This window comes from Cervus elaphus, chromosome 24 (genome assembly GCF_910594005.1).
Source record: "Cervus elaphus chromosome 24, mCerEla1.1, whole genome shotgun sequence".
NCBI classification, from domain to species: Eukaryota; Metazoa; Chordata; class Mammalia; order Artiodactyla; family Cervidae; genus Cervus; species Cervus elaphus.
The window spans coordinates 57,084,742-57,106,176 of record NC_057838.1 but is presented as its reverse complement, the minus strand read 5'-3'; the positions used below and the strand labels follow the sequence as shown (position 1 = coordinate 57,106,176).

At 43.6% G+C, this 21,435-nt stretch overlaps 1 protein-coding gene across 4 annotated transcripts in view; it reads left to right on the top strand.

The window, feature by feature from the left end:
- Positions 1 to 21,435, top strand: part of CACNA2D3 (calcium voltage-gated channel auxiliary subunit alpha2delta 3) — an 846,876-nt gene that overhangs the window by 762,228 nt on the left and 63,213 nt on the right. For all 4 annotated transcript variants that reach the window (XR_006337469.1, XM_043885641.1, XM_043885642.1 and 1 more), the window contains 2 exons: positions 4,924 to 4,986; positions 8,215 to 8,285. Coding sequence is in view for 3 of the 4 variants with exons in the window: in XM_043885641.1 (XP_043741576.1) it covers positions 4,924 to 4,986; positions 8,215 to 8,285 (134 nt within the window). In the remaining variant the exon portion in view is untranslated. The remainder of the gene's footprint in view (positions 1 to 4,923; positions 4,987 to 8,214; positions 8,286 to 21,435) is intronic.

The following is a 21,435-nucleotide window of genomic DNA, read 5'->3' as shown; positions in this document are numbered from 1 at the left end:
AACAGTAGCATTGATTAATCAGTGTCACGAGGCCCTGTGTTAAGCTACTAACTCCAATTTGTGTTAAAAGAACGGAGGACAGCTGGTTGGTTAGTTGGGTGACTGAATGGATGGTTAGTTGACTGGTGGGATTGATGGTGTTCTGGATAGTTGGTTGGTTGACTGACTGGTTTCTGGTTGATTGATTGGATGGACAAATAGTTGGTTGAACAATTTGATGAATAAAGTCAGAGGCGGTAACCTTCCTACAGCCTAACACTGCCTCCGTGCATTCTCATACATAAAAATAAGTGGAAATGGATTCCCGCTTAGAGTTAGAAAAGTACAATATATGTTACTTGTTCAGTGACTGATTTCAGAGGTGGTCTAGCATAGTGGTTAAAGGTACAGGCTGTGGAGGCAGAGTAGCTTCAAACTGTGGCTCTGAAAGTAATAAGCCTTGCCTTAGTTTCCTCAGCTATACAATGGGGATGGAAACACCCCCAGAGACATGGTGAGGATGAATGAGATAATACATGGAAACTTTATAGCACTGCTCCTGACCTGTGGTAAGCCCTCAATAAACATTAGCTATCAAATGGAAATGTCTGCAGACACATCCTTCCCTTAGAGAAGTGGTTCAGTTGAACCCAAAACCTGAGGTGGCAGCCACACACACATTTTAGTCCTTGGGCGTCGTAAGCGCAAGGTAGGATGCCTTCCTCACTACTAATGTCTGCTTTAACAGCCTTGGGGATGGAGCCTCATTACGATACCATTTTGAAGGTTCACACTTTGAAAATTAGTGTGGCACAGGCAGGATTGTTGAACTTGATCTGATGCTCAAATGTCCCCATTTTGTACTTTAAAGCTATCATCCATTTCCCATTTTGACTCTAAAGTTTTGGCTTCAGGCACCTAGTTGACATAGTTTTAAAAGGAAAAGCCAGGCCCCTTTCCATCCTTTCAGCAGACTCTTTCCATGTGTCATTCCCTTTCATAGATTTTAATTAAGTCTTTGAGACCATGTCCCTCCACTCCTCCAACTGCCCTCAAGTGATCAGGTCCCCATTAAAAACAGCTGTGGGGGCTCATTAAGTTCACGTGCTTCTGGCTTCTCCTCTCTACTGAAGACCTGGCGCAACTCCCACACACTTATCAGACACACTTTGCCTCGGATCCGATCCAGTCCCTCTGTCTCCCCCTGCAGTGGCCTCCCTGGGCCCTTGACTTGAGTGTCCTGGGCTGCTGGGTGGAGTCGGTCTGGCCAGATGTCTTCCAGGCTTATAGATACATCTTCATGGAGGGCCTGGCCGTGGGCCTCACTGAGGACTTTAAGGAGCTCCATTCCACCCAAGGGGACTGTTAACTTCAGAACCTGAGAGGCAATCTCTCTCACACGCACTCATTCCTTCAGGACCTATTTGCTGAGCCCTCCTGACATCCCTGGTACCTCCAGCCCCTGAGGAGTCAATGGGATGCAGTCAGAGATGGACCCTGTCCTCCAGGAGCTAACTGGTTAGAAGGGGAGATGAGCACATGTGCTTATCAGCTGACTTGTCTCCACAACCTCTTGCTACAAACTGTGTGATAATTTCTGTCTCCAAGAAAGTCAATGTGCAGCATTAAGATACTTATGCAGAGGGCACATAGTAGGTGCTGAGTAGACACAAACATGGTTCTTTGGGGACTCATAATGCACCTTGCACTGTGCTCAACAATTTGCACTCACTGGCCTACTTAATCTTTTCTCTGAGATAGTTGTTGCTATCTCCATCATTGGGATAGGGAAACTGAGCCTGGAAGTGTTAAAAGGCTTTGCCCAAAGTTGTACTGGTTGCAAGTGTCCAAGTCTCTGACTCTCGAGCTAGCCTCTTAGCCTCAGAGCTAATACCACCTTCCAGGTAACTCAAGTTTGGTGCTGTGCTTCTCACTTCCAAGTACTCTTCCTCCCCAGTTTTCCTTACTATCTGTGATGGCCCAATTACCATGGCCAAGTTTGGGGCTCTAACCTCAGGTATCTTACCTAACCTGCCTTTGTGACCTGAAATCAGACTTCTCTGAGCAATGTTAAGGCAACAAGCAGATGAAGAAAGTTGCCTTTTTTTAAAAAAGGCAACTGTCACCAGCTCTTTATTTCTGCATTTTTCAAACAACTTCATCGTTAGATGTTTTGTCATAGGGGGCTGTGGAGTGGATGCTTGCCATGTCTGTCAAAACTTAGAGTTCCTGGTTTGCCCAAGCCCTTCAGCCTGTCATTCTGCCCTTGTGACAAAGGAATGGGGAGACTCCTGAGAAATTTGGCTTAATTTGGGGCAGAAGTAGCATAGTGAGGGAAAGCCGACAAAATATCTCTTCTATTTCCTTTTACTAGAGGAGGGAGAATGGAGAAGACAATTAACTACTGTAAAGAGACATAGAGAAAACAATTTATCCAGACTTGAATCTGGCTGATTCTACTCTGATTCTTTCATAACGCAGCACTCTGCTCACTTAACTTCAAGGGCCTTACTCCATTCCACTGTACTTCCCAATAATTTAATCCAAGTGGTTGTTGGCAGGGAGATGTTTATGAAGGCGTTACAGTGACTGAATATCCCTAATGCAACAATATTGCCTGTAATGAAAATTAAATGACACCTTTCAGATTAAGGGACCCAGTTCTACATCAGTGACACATCGTTGCTTCTGACCTGTGATTTTCTCAGTGATTTGTCAATCGCAAGGTTGACAATATCTGTTGCATACTGTCACTCCTGTTCCTTCCACATCGGATGAGAGTAGAAACGGAGGTTGATAGCTGAGAAGTGAGTCTCCTAATGCCCACTCCAACGTTGATTCCATGCAGTGCTGTCCATTATAAGGGGCACGAGGTCATCATTTCCAAGAAATGAGGGTGGGGAAAGAACCAAATATTTACGTCAAATTATGAAACATTTTATTGAAGCTTCATCTCTAAATAGAGTGGAAATGGTGAGATATATTTATTTTACTTAACAAATTTAAACTTAATACATTTATAACTGCAGTCATATCCTAATTCTGTTAACAAAAAACACGTTTGGTTTGGGAGTGGGGAGTATAATATTTCAGATAAAATTATAAAAATCAAAATAGTTAATCCTGCACTTTATATTTGATTTTCTCAAAGTGGTCACAAGGGAGGTCAAATATAGTGGAGTCTAATCAGTTTCCCCAGGAGCTTCTCTGAGTCTCTTCCTTTTGAAATCATTCTCTCTGGGAGCGTCTTTCATGTTATTGGTGGTGATGTTGTGTTTTTCCTGCATGTTTTATCTCTTATGGGTGCTAATGTGGTTTCATGTGTGATTGGAGCCGATCTCCAGTATCACCCTCATAGACTTCAGGAAATATTGCTTCTTTCCCAAGATTTTTAGTTGCCTTGTGTTTGTCCTGTATTGTCTAATATTTGCAGAGAAAGACTGACCACAAAGTTATAGGTCTGATAACAGTAATACCAATTGACTAGGGATGTTTGAGTAGGAATTTATTTTATAGTTAGGGATGGAGGGTGAGTTATGGTGACTTTGGATTCTCTACACAATTGTAAGGATTTGGAGAGTCAGTATATGGAGGCCACTCCTATGCTCAACAGGTAGTTTTATTGATTGAATGAAGGTTAACCTCCCTTTGCATCAAGGTCTATGTCTCCAATTTGTCTCATATGATCCAATTAACTTAAAATTAAACGTAAATCTGCACATACTTCGTGGCTGCCATATTGGATAGCCGGGCTCTGCAAGTGTTTTCGTAGTGCTATGTCCTAGAAAAGGGGAGTGTTTGTCAGGACTCTCAGCTGGGCCAATGTAGTGTCCGGGCAGCCAAGGGCTTCTGTGAAGAACAAGAGTGTGACCTTCATCTGGCCCCTTTGAATAACCGAGAGGAACTTGCTCACCAAAGCAGCCAGCTCTTTTCTGAAAGGTGCTAGCAAGGCTTTTAATTTCCTGCTGAATCTCCACCATTACCTACTAATAAAGGATGCATCTTTCTGACTAGCTTACTGCTGTACTTTTGTGTCTCGCTAGAATCAACTCCATGGATAGGTAAATGTCCCAGAAAAATACAACCCTGCAGTGGCCTGGAGTTAGGGGACTTTAGCTCAGGGTAAAGATATGTTACAAATTAAATGTTGCAGTCGGTATGTAAAGCTGCAATAAATAGAAACTGAGTTACATCAAGGATGGAATTAAACCTTAAATTTAAACTCCACAGCACTGTAATTAAAACTTAGCCTGTAGCAAATCATTCACTTGAGATTAAAGTAGTGTGGGGGAAGCAGAGGTTTGGGCTTACCTTGCTACAATTTATAAGTCTGAGCTACCAAAAGCTAACAGCCCTGCCCCCAAATCCAGCTCCCAATTAAAAACACAGTTTGAAAACCTTTAGGAGGCCTGAGGGGCCCCTTTAACAGAAGTCTGCCCCTTCCCCCCTGCCTAAGTCTATGAACAAATTAAAAAATATTACCTGGTCCCCTGATGGTCTTCTGAGCTGACACGGTGTTTTCATTAATACATCATTAGAGTAATGGCATTGTGCTGTCGTTTTGCTTTCAAAACAGCCTGCACTTCAACCACTGTTAATACAGGTTCAGAGGCCTCTGGACACTTTGTTCCTGGGAAATATTATTCAGGTCATATAAATTTTTAAAAAGGAAGACAAACGGTAATGAATAATTTTTAAATGTATTTTTTTTTTATCCCAATATGGGATGTTCAAGGCTTGCTTAGTGTTTTAGGTTTATTTGTTAGTTTTGCAAAACAAGTGCTGGGGTCAGCTTAACTCTGGCCTTAACTCCAAGAACCAGCTGGCATTTCCAGTTCCCCCCAAACAGCCTACAATAGGTGTCTCTCAAGTTGGAAGTACATCATTGCATGTAAAAGCAGTCTGAGGACCCAAAATTGAAACTGTGGTGTTTTTATTTTCTAGACTGTGAATTGTTACCTCATAGACAATAATGGATTTATTCTGGTATCTGAAGACTACACTCAGGTGAGTGAGGAATCTCTACCTACTCACAGTAAGAATCCCAGACTGTGCTTGGTTCAGGGGAAGTGAAATATGGTGTTGAAACTTTGAGACAATGATCTGTATTTAAGAAGTAATAGCAGGAGATTATAAAACATTATTTCCACCCCTTTAAGAATGTCACAGCCTACTTCTCAGCAGGCCCCAAAGAGATTTTACCTCCAGGGAGGAGAGGAGGGGTGCAGAGCCCAGGGTCTGCTCTCTTACACATAAAATGTTCAATTTATAGAATTCTTTACCTCAAGTGTGGAGGTGCCTGAAAGAGTTTGGGTAATTTTAAGGAGGTTTCCTCCTTTTAATATTTTGATGTTTTATCTTTATATATAATTTATACATCCACACAAATATATGTATGTATGTCAACATAATTATTCTTTATGGCTTTCTTTCTGGTTTTTCCTTTTTAAAAGTCAGTTATCTGAGTCCTTGGATTAACTTGGGTTCTCAACACTGAGGGCCAAGAATCCACATGTAGATGAAGAATGTTTCTCATTTGATCCAGCCATGTGCAGTGTGGGGGCAGAAGGGAGAGATGGAAACAAACCAAACTAGGGTGCTCAGCAAAGAAAGCTCCACTTTTATTTGGAAATCAAAGTAAGAGTTAAAATCAATAGCATTGTTACAGAGAAACGTGAGTTTCTCCTTTAAAACGTGGTGCCTGAACGCTTTCTCTACAGTTAGAAATGAAATTAGCATGTTAGAGTCAAATCCAAATCAGTTTAGCCGTATGGTGTAGGAAAGTAACACCAGAGGTGGAGGCAGATGGTTTCTGATGTGAGCTTTCTTCCTTAACTCGATTTGGGATATTGGGTACATCCCTTAACTTGCCGGGACTCCTGGTGGGTTCTATGAACAGAGGATGGTTGACTGCAGAAGTCGTCTTCTAACTCTAATACTTGAGGATGCTAGCATTTTATAATGAGGTTTCATTTACATCATTTAAAATGTTTCAATAGTCAACAGTGTGATAGACCCATTAATGCCTAATAAATTAGTTAATTGTCCTTAAGTATGGCTCCTTAGGGTCTGAGCTCTGTGGCTTGTTAATTTGTGAACTCTGGCTCCAGGTAACATGTGGGACTGTGCTTCGGTTTTCCCTCTTATCTGTGAGAATGTTGTGGGATTTTAAATGTACCTTTGGTCGATGATAATTACATAGTTGGGACTCAAACTGCCCACACATGGTCTCCTCAGATGCTGGACGTCACTGGATGTTGGACAGTTGATGGACATTAGATAGGAAGGATAAGCACGTGAAACTCAGTCGGTTTCTTGGGAGCAGGAATGGCCATAGAGAGGCCTATGGTAACATACCCCTGTGTCTGGGAGGAGTGAGAACCCAAATTAATCTCCTGTGAGGAGGAGCTCTGCTGTCCTGCCATAATCATGGAGGGCTGGGATGAGAACCTGATCCTGTGGCGGGGGCAGGGTGGGGGGCGGGGGGGACAACATGGCAGATGTCTTTAAGTGCTGAGTCTTGGACCAGCCAACAAAATGAACCACTGAAATAGTGACCTCTCCTAAGCCATAGCCACTACATGTGGTCTCTGTTCCCTCCTTTACTTCTGGGTAGAATAGCCCATGGAGCCTGCCCTGCCTTGGCTTGTTTAATGTCTGGTTTCCTGTACCCCAATTAGGTTAATTCTTCTTCATCTAACAACCAGTTCCATTGACACTGGCATATTTACACACAGGAAATGTGCATGTCCTTCTTGCTCCCAACAGCAGCACATACCCACAGAGTTTGCCAAAAGTTCAAGTTTCCCTGGAGTGAAAAAGGCAATGCTCAGTCTTCAATCAGTGAAATGTCATCTCCTTCTTTCCTCGTCTTTTCTGACTGTTTGGCAAAGCCTGTATGTGCCCTTCTGCCTGAAGACTCCTAAGAGCCTACTTGAGGTCACGCCATTATAAGGAAATCAGGATTTAGTTAATACAAAGTCTATGAACTTCAGGTAGGAGCTTCCCCAGTGGCTCAGCTGTGAAGAATCTGCCTGCCAGTGCAGGAGACACAGGTTCAATCTCTAGGTCGGGAAGATCCCCTGGAGAAGGAAATGGCAACCCACTCCAGTATTCTTGCTGGGAAAATTCCATGGACAGAGAGCCTGGAAGGTGCCAGTCTGTGGGGTTTCAAAGAGTTGGACATGAATGAGCACATACCACATGTGGAATTTATGTGATTTGGGCTCTGAGTGTAATGCCCTCTACTCTCTGCCACATAAGATACAAATTCTCAGAGCACTCACAGGAGAGATGGGGATTCTCTACTGGTCTGCACTGGCCCCTTCCAGTCTGTTGGCAGAGGAAGGCTGTTGGTCCAAGCTCTGTTCTGCCATATTCAATACATCATCCCCCTTGGCTCCAGGAGTCTGGAGGGATGTCCGAGGATGTTAATCCTTCATTCCACCATTCAGAGTTTGCAAATCTCGGCCAACACCAAGAACTAGACTTGCGGAAGCATAAGCTTAGCACTGGGGGAGTACCCTGAAGACAGTCCCAGAGCCGGAGTCAGCCATTGGAAGTCTGACTGGCCGAGCCTTCTCTTCCCAGATCTGGACAGCTTTCTGTCCAGATTCTTGGTCAACATATTAGCTGCCTACGGACAAAATGAAGGTGTTCCTCAGAAAGTGACTTAGAGAAAGCAAGTGTTCTCCACTGTAGGAAATTTATAGAGCCGAGGAAGAAGACTGCTGTATATCCCTAAACAGGTCATTTAGGAATTATAAACAATTCTTTTTATTACTGCTTAGGAAGCCCTTTCACAGTCTGTTTCTGTCTGTCTGAAGTAGTGTTTTACTCACAAGGAATTGAGAGCAGATTAATGCCTACTGCCTCCTTTCAAGAGTGTGTGTGCATGTGCTCCTACATGTGTGTATGTGCACATATGTGCACACATGTGCATGTGTGTTTTATTTCCAGCACTTAGCACATGTTATGCAATGCCACTCTTACCCCACCCCCCACCCCTGCCATGCATTTGAAACATCCACATCTGCTTATTTGTTTGCTCTGTAATCCCATAACTTCTCATGACTATTAAGACCTTTTCCATGTTTATGTAACAGTACTCCTGAAAACCTCCTTTTGCCCCTGTCAGCTCCAGGACACAAACTCTGTCCATTTTTATTTCTTCTCTGGTGTTTGGGCACATTATTTATCTACACTTCCTCTTGGGTCGTCTTTTCTTCCCCACAGACTGGAGACTTTTTTGGTGAGGTGGAGGGAGCTGTGATGAACAAATTGTTAACAATGGGCTCCTTTAAAAGGTAAGGATTTTACGGTTCCTTGCGCCCCCCCCCCCCCCAAGAAAGGTTGCTTAAATAAAATAAAACAAACCAAGGTCAAATAAAGCAAGCCCAGACTTGACCCCATGGCTGTGTTCATGCTCCAGAAGATCTCCTGAAATTTGATGCCTTTTGCATGAGGGTTAAGAGTCTCAGAAACTCAGCTCACAATGCGTTCCCTGTTCCCTTAGCATAGTATTTACTAGAGGCTGGTCCTGAAGTCAGAGCCTGAACTGGAAGGAGATTATATTGGTCTGAAGCAAGTGATTGCAGAGAAGTAGGAACCATTTTCATTTGGTCAAAAAGGGAAGAGAGTGTCTTGTCTCACACTGACAAACTGGTGAAACTTGCTAGCAATCTGGAATTCAGGGATGGAAAGTGATGTTTAGAGACTCGATATAATTTTAGAAAATCAAGGAAAAATTCACAAAACATGCTCCCGGATGGAGATAAGTTTAAATCTGCTGATAGAACACAACCAAGAGGTTTCAGAATTCGTGGTAGGGACCACTCAGTTGAGTCGCAAGGGCTCTTGTTGACTCTTGAGTGACGCTCACAGCCCCGTGTCCCTCATGGGCAGGCCAGCCATACTTGTGGGAATACCAGAGCTGATGGGAAAGGACGTCACCCTAAGAGATCAGGATCCCGGTGATGTGCCCCCAGGAGTCAGTTCTCCCTCACCTCAGCCTCCCAGGGAGAATAGTGGCCTCTGAAGTGGTACTTTCCTGGACATATTTGATGCTGTTAAATATATAATATCAGGAAATACAAGGATAGAACCCAGTTCTCCTGTGAGAACTATTGCACATTGGTTGCCAGTGGGGAAGACAGTCCCCGAGTTTATTACTCCCCTGCAGCTGAATGGACAGGAAGTGTTAGCTCAGGAAATCAGACTTTTAAGCTAGTCAATAAGACCAACTGAGCGCTGTGCTGAAAGCAGGGAATTCAAAAATGATGACCCAATTTTTGAGATTCTGTAGCTTGTTTGTGCCAGAAAGAGGGAAACAAGAAATGATATGTTAAAATGGCATAACTCCAGCACTTCTGAAACCTCTGACACACTTGCTTTCCAGCCTGCCTGAGTGTTCACCCCTGCTAGATTCCCTCTTTAAAATTCAAGTACATTTTTTGCCAGGAGTCATTGTACATAAGCTTGAAAATTGGGCATGGAGCTGGACTGGGGTTGCTGTGCTGGATTGTCTGCCGTCCGAGGCACCCCTGGCTTCTCGTGCCTTTACATGGTATACGTTTGTATTGTTTTAGCTTGTTTTCAACTTGGTGGGGGTAGGGAGAGACAAAAGAGGGAGAATAATCACACACGTGTTTCTCATTTGAAAGCATATTTTTCAACTTTTTTTTTTTTTTTAACAAAATTACTTTCTTCCCCCCTCTTCCCTCTTGGATTTTCCTTTCAAACAGTTTGGTGGGAGAGAGGAAAGGTTAAAGCAGTATTTTAAGTTCCTAGATTTCTCGTTACTGTGGGTGAAGTATGAATGACTTGAATTTAGAACTTTCTTCTACAAAAGTGGCTAACATCTGAGAAAGGGGGAAGGCTAGGACTCTCTCCTCGATTTTAACAGCAAGTGCTGTCATCCAGGAATTACCTGACAAACCTCCTAGGCCTCTTTGAAAGGCCCCCTCATGAGGCCAGGACAGAAATTACAGTTTGAGATTTGAAGTCAGATGGACTGGGTTCAAATCCAGGCTCTTGACATTTTCTGGCTGCATGGCTCAGCGTTAGTCATGTTACCACCCCAAGCTTTGCTTTCCTTACGTGAAAAATGAAGATGCTAATAATAATTACTTGCAAAGGTTTCTGTCAGAGTTAAGGAGATAATAATAAGCATAAAGTTCTGACACAATGCCTGGCATATATTAAAGGCTCCATAATTGCTAGTTGCTGCTATGATTTTTGTTGCTGTGGATCTTTGAGTTTCCTTTTTACCTTGCACCAGATGATTTTTTTTAATTCATATATTTTACAACAGGCTTCCCATGACACCTAGCGATGGGGTCTCCATCCAGTGTTGGGGTACTGCCGTCCTTTTGGAACTCAGACATTCATGCCCTTGCCTTTTCCAGCATGCTTACTCAGAGAATAAGGTTGACAGTCCTGTTTATCAGAAAAAGTCTGTATTTCAGAAGCCCTGAAAGGATGTAGCCAAAAGTAATGGTGTGATGTCAGGCACCATATTTAACTGTACCCCACTCCCAAACACAGGGTGCATGGAGGCTGAGTTGCTTTGGTGACGTGGCTGAGCCGTGGTAAAGGTCAAGGTCCATTCACCTAGTTGATCTGCCATCTCAGCATCTTGGACAGTGTACCCTGGCACAAAGTTTCTTCATTTGGTCTGCTCATACCCAATCCTAAAGAAACTCCTCTCATACCCAAGAGCCCCGCACACTATCTTCTTCAGAACAGCAGAGCTCAAAGTGAAGAATGAATGCCATCTCCCTTCATCAACCTCCTTTTATCTCTCTCCACTGGTCCATAGTCTACTGCCTCTCTCTCTAAAGCAAGGCGATGCTTGCCTACTTGGCATGGACTCTTTCTTTGGTTGCTTGGCCACTTACCAGGTGTCTTGATGGCTAGTCTACTTAGCAGTGCCATCAGAGGGAAAGAGCATCTGCTTGTGGTCTGCAGTGCCATGTGGGAGGAAGAGAAGTCACTGATTTGTGCAAACATATTACCAACTTGAGGGAGCTTTGAGAAGGTTCTTCAGCTTCACATGCAAGCAGTCTAAGAGGTATAGTGGTCTCTCTTGGTTGCTTAGGCTGAGTCTTTGATTCAACTCTATCCACCCAGCTTATAGAAAACAGTGCTCAGGGCCAGATAACATACGTGGCCTCAGCAATATGAGAATAATGCAGGTAGCAGTAGCTATCTTCCAGGAGCACCTCCTACATACCAGGCCTAGGTTGCAGACCGATCTTAACACTTGCAGTCCTTTCCAACAACTCGAGAGACAGGTATAAACAGGACCAGCACCTAATCTGCAGTGTCCAGTGCAAAACGAAAATGGGGGACTTTGCTCAAAAATTACTGAGAATTTCACGACAGCAAGAGCAGAGCAGTAAACACAGCATGCAGCCCTTCTAGGTGGTAGGGTTGTGTGCAGTTACACAGGCCACATGCCCGTGAAGCCGGGTCTATGTGTGTATACGCGTGTGGGTGTGTTAGTTGCTCAGTCATGTCTGACTTTTTGCGACACCATGGACTGTGGTCTACCAGACTTTTCTGTCCGTAGAATTCTCCAGACAAGAATACTGGAGTGGGTTGCCATTCCCTTCATATATGCATATATATGAAGTGGAGCTTGGAAAGGTTAAGAACTTGTCTCCATATAACAGAGTGGTGACAGAACTGGATTCAAACACCCTGCAGTCTAAGCAAGCATCGGGAGAATTTTCTAGCCTCTGCTTTTTACCTGGTTCTGTATACAGTAGCATTGTGTAGCTCATGGCGCTTCCTTCAGTTTTGTCTGAGACAAAGTGAAGCATAGCCAAGGAGGATGTTGGCTCAGCAGTAACTTATCTGGGTGAGCAGAACTTTCAGGAAGGGAGGCTAGCCGAATGATAAGATCACCCAGATTTCTTTTAACTGAAGTTGATAAATCATTAAACCAAGTCATGTTCCCAGGCTTCACATATTTTCTCATAAGATACCATATTCCTGGTCAGCTTTTTGTGTTTCAAACAGAGAACTTGAAACATTTCTTTATTCTTATCATGGAAAGTAAATGAACTCCCTAAGTAGCCCTGACTCATTTAGGGCTATTCATTTTAGCTGCTTTCTTTTAACTCAAGTTCATGTCCAGTGAGAGCTTGTATTCATATTTCTCAGAAGCCACACTCTATGGCAGTGACATTGCCCTTTTCAAAACTACTAAAACAATATCTGCTTTCAAAATATTTTTATTAGCATTCATTTATTTCCCCACCCCTTCTTGCCCCCAGTGATGCTAACTCAATGTCAAATATCCAGGGGAAAGTGAGAAAAAAATATATATTTTGCCGATCATAGGAGAGTCCAGGTTTCTGATAGGGTTTCTTTGATACATGGGACTTGAACCATGAAGACTTCAGTTTGAGCCTCAGAACGGCCACTGTGTGGACTTGGACAGATTCCTCAGGCTTTCTGAGCCTCAGTTTGTTCGTCAGCAAAATAGGAATTTCAGTGAGATGGGACTTTTGTGAGACTCAATTAAAATAAGAGAAGTAAAAATGCTTTGCAGATTGCAAAGCTATTACACATAGGAGGTAAAAGATTAGCTGTTGGATAAGATCTCCAGATGTCTGAAATTTTTTTTTCTTCTAATTTTCTCCTCTCATTTTAAAATCACTAATAACCCCCCACCCCCAAAGTAGTTACTGCACATCAGTGGCCTCCACAGTATAGCACTGGGGGTGGGTCTGTGGGCCTGAACTCCACTACCATCCCTGAAGAGCTTTGAGAACACACCTCTGCTCCAGCTGTGCCCCCACGAGATTCATATTAAACTAGTCTGGGGATGGAGCATCCATGCAATTTGCAGGTACTGACAGGATCAAGAAATACTAAGTTCAGTGCACCAGGGTTCGAGTCAAGGTGCTACCTACTTTGAAGCTGTCTGACTCTTGGCAACTTTAGCTCCATAATTTTGACTTTTTTTTTTTTAATAGCAAAATGAAATCAAAAGAATGATTTTTATACCTGCAGTGAGAGTTAAATGGAATAATGCATGCTTGTACCACAGATCCTTGTGGTCTCTGCCAAAGGGTCTTCCGGTATTCCTTTGTTCTCTGTGTATTAGAGGAAGCTTGAGAAAGGGAAGACCAGTGGGCATGCCTGGGCCTTGACTTGCAGAAAAATGAAGGTGGCTCTAGTGGTAAAGAACCTGCCTACCAATGCAGGAGACAGAAGAGACACAGATTCCCTGGGTTGGGAAGATCCCCTGCAGGAGGGCATCACAACCCACTGCAATATTCCTGCCTGGAGAATCCCATGGACAGAGGAGCCTGGTGGGCTACAGTCCATAGTGTTGCAAAGAGTTGGACATGACTGAAATGACTTAACGCACAGCACTAATAGTTTGTTTTTGCCTTGGGAGCTACTGAGTCTCCTGAGAGTCTTTTGGTTGTGTCTTTCCTGTTTTGTTCTGTTTTTTGTTTGTTTGTTATATGTGAGTGGTGCAGCACGCCTGAGATTTCACCCCTCCAAGACCATGTTTAACTTTTCCCTGTAGAGTCCAGTGAATGTCCTCCTCACCTCGCCCCGGCCCCTGCCACCACACACACATTCATTAACATAGTTGACGTGTATAGAATTCACTCTGGTGGCTTTTTCTAAATTGCCTTTCTAAAAAGATGATTCACCAGGTATGTTGAAGACGTGTACTGTTTCTACCCCTGTCTCCATATGATGAAACTGCGCTGGGCTCCATGGTGGATGACTGGCACTTTTGCTGTCTTTGGTGACTGCATTACATTTCAGTGAATGCCCTGGCCCCAGAATCCAGAGAGTGTTAGAGGAGGAGTCTGTTATGTTTGGATGCCTGCTCCCTGGTGCCGACTGCCCCACTGATGTCTTGATACTCAACAGCTCATGTAAGGAATGTAATGGCTTCTTGGCTTCCTGTTGACCTGACCATGTCCACAGAAGTGGTTTGTCAGAGGTGGCATTGAAGGGAACAAGAAGGCACATTGGCTTGGGCAAGTGTGTTTCTGGGCCAAATTTTATGGAATGCAGAGACATGGAGATTCCAATGAACTGCTCTTGAAAATCCTAAAGCTGCTGCTTGAGGATCCCCAATTACAACAATTACAGTAGCCACTCATCTTCATCCTAACAGCAGCATGTCTCGTTTATTGAGTACTAAGTGCATTTGGCCCTTGAACAACACGGGTTTGAACTGTGCAGGTCTGTTTATACATGGATTTTTTTTTAATAGTCAATATTAAATACTACACAGTCTGTGGTTGGTTGAATCCATGGATATGGAACTGCGGTTATAGAGAAACTGTGTATACACAGGGCAAGCTGTACTCAGATTTTCAACTGCAGAGAGGATCAGCTTCCCAGCCCTTATATGGTTCAAGGGTCAACTATACAGGTGAGGCAGTCCAAACAGTTTTCATGCATTACCTTAATTAAGCCTCGTGTCAGATTCATGCAATAGCTATTGTCATTGTTGACATTTGACAAAAGAGGACCTGGATATGGAGGCTTTAAGTGTTTTAGTAATTTTGTCAAGTTCACCCACAGTAGTGAGTAGTTGTCATTGTTTAGTCACTCAGTCATGTCCCACTCTTGGCGATCCCATGGACTGTAACATGCCAGGCTTTCCTGTCCTTCACCATCTCTTGGAGCTTGCTCAAACTCATGTCCATTGAGTCAGGGATGCCATCCAACAATCTTGTCCTCTTTCGTCCCCCTCTCCCCTGCCTTCAATCTTTCCCAGCATCAGGGTCTTTTCTAATGAGTCAGCTCTTTGCATAATGTGGTTGAAGGATTGGAGCTTCAGCTTCAGTATCAGTCCTTCCAATATTCAGGACTAATTTCCTTGCAGTCCAAGAGACTCTCAAGAGTCTTCTCCAACACCACAGTTCAAAAGCATCAATTCTTCAGTATTCAGCCTTCTTTATGGTTCAACTCTCACATCCATACATGACTACTGGAAAAACCATAGGTTTGACTGTATGGGCCTTTGTTGGCAAAGCGATGTCTCTGCTTTTTAATACACTGTCTAGGTTGGTCATAGCTTTTCTTCCAAAGAGCAAGCATCTTTTAATTTCATGGCTGCAGTCACCATCTGCAGTAATTTTGGAGCCCAAGAAAATAAAGTCTGTCACTGTTTCTTTTGTTTCCCCATCTATTTGCTATGAAGTGATGGGACTGGATGCCATGATCTTTGTTTTTTGAATGTTGAGTTTTAAGCCAGCTTTTTCACTCTTCTCTTTTACCTTCATCAAGAGACTCTTTAGTTCCTCTTCATCTTCTGTCATAAGGGTGGTGTCATCTGCATATCTGAGGTTATTGATATTTCTCCCAGCAATCTTGATTCCAGCCTGTACTTCATCTCGCCCAGCATTTCACATGATGTACTCTGCATATAAATTATAAATAAACAAGGTGACAATATATAGCCTTGACATACTCCTTTCCCAATTTGGAACCAGTCTGTTGTTCCATGTCTGGTTCTAACTGTTGCTTCTTGACCTGCTACAGATTTCTCAGGAGGCAGGTCAGGTGGTCTGGTATTCTCATCTCTTGAAGAACTTTCCACAGTTTGTTGTGATCCACACAGTCAAAGGTTTCAGTGTAGTCAATGAAGTAGAAGTAGATGCTTTCCTGGAATTGTCTTGCTCTTCTATGATCCAATGGATGTTAGCAATTTGGTCACTGTTTCCTCTGCCTTTTCTAAATCCAGCTTGAACATCTGAAAGTTCTCAGTTCACATACTGTTAAAGCCTCACTTGGAGAATTTTGAGCATTACTTTGCTAGGATGTGAGGTGAGTGCAATTGTGCAGTAGTTTGAACATTCTTTGGCACTGCTTTTCTTTGGGACTGGGGTGAAAACTGACCTTTTCCAGTCCAGTGGCCACTGCTGAGTTTTCCAAATTTGCTGACATATTGAGTGCAGCACTTTCACAGCATCATATTTTAGGATTTGAAATAGCTCAGCTGGAATTCCATCACCTCCACTAGCTTTGTTTGTAGTGATGCTTCCCAAGACCCGCTTGAGTTCAACACTCCAAGATGTCTGACTCTAGGCAAGTGATCAGACCATTGTGGTTATCTGGGTCATGAAGATCTTTTTTGTATAGTCCTTCTGTGTATTTTCTTAATATCTTCTGCTTCTGTTATGTCCCTGCCATTTCTGTCCTTTATTGTGCCCATTTTTGCATGAAATGTTCCCTTGGTATCTCTAATTTTCTTGAAGAAATCTCTAGTCTTTCCCATTCTATTGTTTTCTTCTATTTCTTCACTTTATTCACTCTGGAAGACTTTCTTAGTTCCCCTTGCTATTCTTTGGAAATCTGAATTCAGATGGATATATCTTTCCTTTTCTCTTTTGCCTTTCACTTCTCAGCTATTTGCAAGGCCTCATCAGACAACCATTTTGTCTTTTTGCATTTCTTCTTCTTGGAAATGGTTTTGATCACTGCCTCCTTTATAGTGTTATGAACCTTTGTCCATAGTTCTTCATGCACTCTGTCCGTCAGATCTAATCCTTTGAATCTATTTGTCACTTCTACTGTATAATTGTAAGTGATTTGATTTAATTCATATATGAATGGTCTAGTGATTTTCCATATTTTCTTCAATTTAAGTCTGAATTTTGCAATCAGGAGTTCATGATCTGAGCCACAGTCAGCTCACAGTTGTGAGCTGGGAGATGGAATTTGAACTCCTGTCTCTGAAATTCCAGGCCATGTTTTCCTAGTCACCGCTCATCTTTTCCCATAGATGGAGAAAACTAAAGTATTTTCTGGAAAGATATTTGTTCATCTTAATCCTTGTTTTGTTTCGAGAGAAAGTAAAAGAAGTCTTTCAGACTTGGAGTCCAATGTATTGGTTAGTTGATTGTACTAAAAATAATAGGAAATTCCAAAATATCAAAGGGTTAAAGAGTACAGAAGTCCTCTAAATGCTGAATCCTACTTCCTGTGATATTCACTTTGAAGCCTTCCAGAGATGAAGCTGGATTCCTGACTCCTAGTTTTCTCCACATCCCACATTCCCAGCACAGTCCTAAACACACGTGGTCATGGCCACCATGTAGCACGTCTGTCCACGGTGTCTGACCCCAGGCAATGAAAGCAGGGGCACTCAATAACACGTGTTGGGTTTGACTGATATCAAGGACACTGGCAACACCAGTACCCTTAGGTTCTGACATCCGAGCCTCGGTCGTGTGCCCCACGATGTGCCAGGAACAGCCCAGGCGTTACCGTGGCGCCCGTGCTGGGAGATGTGCACACGGCTCCAGGAACCTGGCTGGGCCCAAGGATGCGCCTCCAGCGTCCGGGCTTCCTGCCTCAAACGGGCTTTGCATTCACTCATTCCGCAAGCAGAATTCAACTATTTCCTTATGTTTTTTACTCAAAGAAAGAAAAGAAGTTTTACCTTTTCTACATGGGATTAATCATGATTGCATTTTCCCCCTTCAGTTTCAAGGAAGGCTAATTTTCATGGGCCAGTTGAATGAGCAAACAAGCAACTGGCTAGGTGGACCTACTAGGCACTTGCGTATGTTATCCTGTGCCCCCGGATTGAAGCAGGTGTGGCTGCTTCCCAGAGCCACAGGGACTTCACCTCTTGAGCGTCAGTTTCCTCTCCATGCCCCAACATCCAAGATAACACTTGGGTGGCGCAAAGTAATTGATAACTTCTTACTGTTACTGCTTTTACTACCTGGGTGAGGTGCTGATGTGGCCGTGTCTGTGACTTTGTTTCTTTTCACAGTCTCAGCACCAGTTGATGAAAAGCACTTGAGGCTGATCAACCTCTGTTTCATCTATAAAAGAGTGAGGCTCACCCTCAGGGCTCTGTACCCGACCCCGAGGGGCCCTGATGCCTGGTGTGCTAGGCTTCTGGTTGGTGCAGCCTTGTGGCACTTATTCTGTTCTAATGATGGGTGCTCATTAACTAGGTAGGTTTTAGTGATTTTCCATCAGAGGTTTCAAAGGCAGCTTCCACTCATCACCTCTGCTGTGTTAGATGTGCTGTATTGATCTTAAAGAATAGTACAGTCTCTGTAAGAAGAGGCTATGGGATGAGTTGGCCACCTAGGCAGAAAGGAGAGAAGGAAAAGCTCCTTTTGGATCTTCTATTAGCGTTCAGATCAACAGATGGAGCTTTCCACTCTCCTGGCTGCTAAGGTGTAAGAAAGAGTAAGGCTTCCCATGGTGACAATCCATTTGTTTAGAATTTCCTATGTTCCTGCTCCATGCCCTGACGCTTGGAAGTTGAAAACTGCTCCAGAGAACACATTTTATAGCCCAACAAAGAATACATATTTTTTACATGCTGCCCTAGAGAGTCACTTTGCTTTTCCTACTTTTTGATTGAAAATTGTTTAAATATGACCCTCAGTGGGTCTTTATGTTCTTAGGGCCATATTTGTAAACGTTAAGCTGTTTCAAGACTGGTTTGGGGGCAAATTTTTTGCCAAAGTGAATTAGAGTCATGGCAGGTAAAGTACCTGGCCTCATGGTCACATAGTAGGTGTTTAATAAATACTGGTGCCCACCATTAGTAACAACCTTAAATTAGCTGCACTCACGCCTTTGAAATTCAACCTTGTTTTTTTAGGAGAAATCTTGTTCTTGGTCGTAATTTTTGTCTAGTTGGAAAAGAGCAGAATCAGGAAAATGGCTTTAAGTAAACCATAATGTCACGAGCCGGGCACCCAGTACAGGACACATAGGGTTGCCCATGCTTGGTTTGCATTGCTTTGAGTTTCTTCTTCAGAGACTGTATCTGCCCTCCGCCACAGTTTCAAAGAGACCCATCTGGGGAGCACAGAGATGCTAATGATAAGGTCTCCCCAGCAGCCCACGGTTGCCGTGGCCTGGTGGTGATGTCATGGAGATTCAGGCATGTTATCTGTAATAAGAATAAACCCTGCCGCTGAGTGCAGCAGTGCACCAGCCCAACCTTGGGCTGGGCAGGTCGCTCGGGCTTATTTTAGAGCCAAATTAAAGCAGGCAATTATCATGTTCTTTAACTATAATCAGCCGAACAGGATACAGGTAGCCACAAAATGGAGTTATTTAAAACAGTAACAAAATCACTTCAGAAAGGGCAACAATCTGGAAGTCTCTCTGCAACATCTAGTTAAAGCTGTCTTAAGTGTGGAGAAGACAGAGCAGGTTTGTTTTGCAACCTCCTCCCTGGCAATCAGATCAGGAAAGCTTCCTTATGAAATGAAAGGCAGGGACCCTGACCCGGAGGCTGCCCCCAGAGCAGTTGAGTTTGACCCCAACTTGTAAACTGGAGCCTTTGAAAATGATTCCCGCAGAGTCCTGAGCTTCCAGCCATCTGTCTGTCAGGGAAGTTACCAGGGCAAAGGGGTCTCACTAGCCTGGGCAGTTGGTCCAGCCTGGCCTGATGACCCCGTAACAGCCCCTCAACTTGGGTTGAAAGTTGATTCTGGATATTGATTATGAGACTTTATCTTGGGTAGCTTTTCCTGTGACATTCCAGTAAGACTCTGGGGTGGGACACAGGGCTGAATTCTAAGCATTTCCTAGGACCTGTCAGAACCTGCTGCTGAGCAGAAGGCAGAGTGAGGTGGATTCAGCGTGGCCCCCATATAATTCTGGCTCTGCACCTGTCAGGTATGTGACCTTGGGCACATTTTTAGGCTGGCCGAGACTTGGTTTGCCTCTCTGTGAAATGGGGATGATTAGACTCTCGCAGGGACATCCTTAGAAGAGTACCTTGCTGACAGTTGCTAAATAGACTTCAGTAAACATCAGCTATTGTTACCCTGGTCTTCAGCTATAAAGCTCATGGACAGAAGCTGCCACATGATCCCTTGATAACCCCAGCGTGGCTTCTGAATGTGTCTGTTACTGCAGTAACAAGTGTGAATTTTACACTGCATCATACATGCCAATGAGCTAAGAAAACCAGGAGGCCTATCCAGCCAGCTGGATAAAGCCTGAGTCAATTCCCAATGCGTTTAACACCACCCCCATTAATTAATAATGGCAGTGAAAACCAGACTAATAAATTACAACAGCAGCTGCAGCCCTGCCTTCTGCTGAATGCCTCTTCTGTACTAGGCACTGTGCTAAGGGCAGTACATGTGTATAACCTCATTTAATCCTCATGACCACCCTATAAGGAATCCATTGCTCTCACTATTTTACAGATGAGAAAACTGAGGCACAATGAGGGTTAAATAAAAACAGCATTGTAATATGTAGATGAGTTATGATTTGAGCTTAGGTCACTGGCTTCAAAGGTAGATTGTTAATCATTAAGTTACACTACCAGTCACTTGGGACTCTGGGAATAGTGTAGCTTTAACAGTCCAAGATCCAGCAAAGAACAAAATCAGGCTTTCTGTTGTAAGACTTATGATGAGACTAGCATGATGCATAGTGTATTTCAGTATCCTTCTGATTATTTAAATAATAATTTAAATTATCCTTGCCCGATTATTTAAACTCAGAACATCTCTGGAAGTTTATTTATAAGTGAAAAAATAAAGCCTCAGAAGAAGGTGAGCAACCTGCTATGATTGCACCCTGGATAAATGGCAGAACCGACCTTTTAAGCCAAGGCCCTACTTCATCCATGTCTATAAGACGCCAAGCACAGCCATGTTCCATTCAACCCATGCTGCCTTTCACCAGCTCTCATCCAGATTCCAGCTGCAGAGACAGAGTTGGCTAGTAGGAAAAGGATGAAGCTAATAATAGTTCTGGTCAAATCCTAGAAAACCCTTCCAGGGGCACCTGCAGAAATCCCCTGCTGAGAATGCAGACTGGCGTGGTGGGCCAGTCAGGGGCCAATTAGCGTTGTCCATTGTGGCCTACAGCTTATTCCGTGGCTGAATTAGTGTCAGGGCTGCATTAGTGATGAGTGTTTCCGTGAGAAGTTTATTCAGGGAGTTCCCCAAGCCAGATGCTTGGATGGCTCATAGGCTTCATTTCTTTCTCAATGTACACTGGTTCTGCTTGCATCTGCTGAGAGGGAAAAAGTCAGAGGACAGTCAACAAGACTAAAAATGTCCTGAAGAGGAAGGGGCTTTGGAGGACTTGCCAGGAGATTGTGCAGCACAGGTACCCACTTTGGCTTTGCCGCCTATGGATGCCTGTGTGGTGCCCATCACAAACTGGTTTCCATCTCAATATGGTCAGAGTGGCCAGTTTTCTTCTGGGTGCCCATAGGTGCTCTTTGGTTAATCTGGATGTGTAATCTCTCTAATTTATTTCTAAAGGTGGAAGCCTTCACATCACGTTTTGCAGTTGATCTCTTCAATCTCAGTTGCCTCATCGACTATTCAAGATTCAGGCAATCAGATGATCTTTCATGCATTCGACCTTTTAAGCCAGAATAGTAATACTTTCTCCATGCTGGGTGCTATGCTAGGTGTGAAACAGATCCAACCCCAGTCCTGCAGTATGGAACTT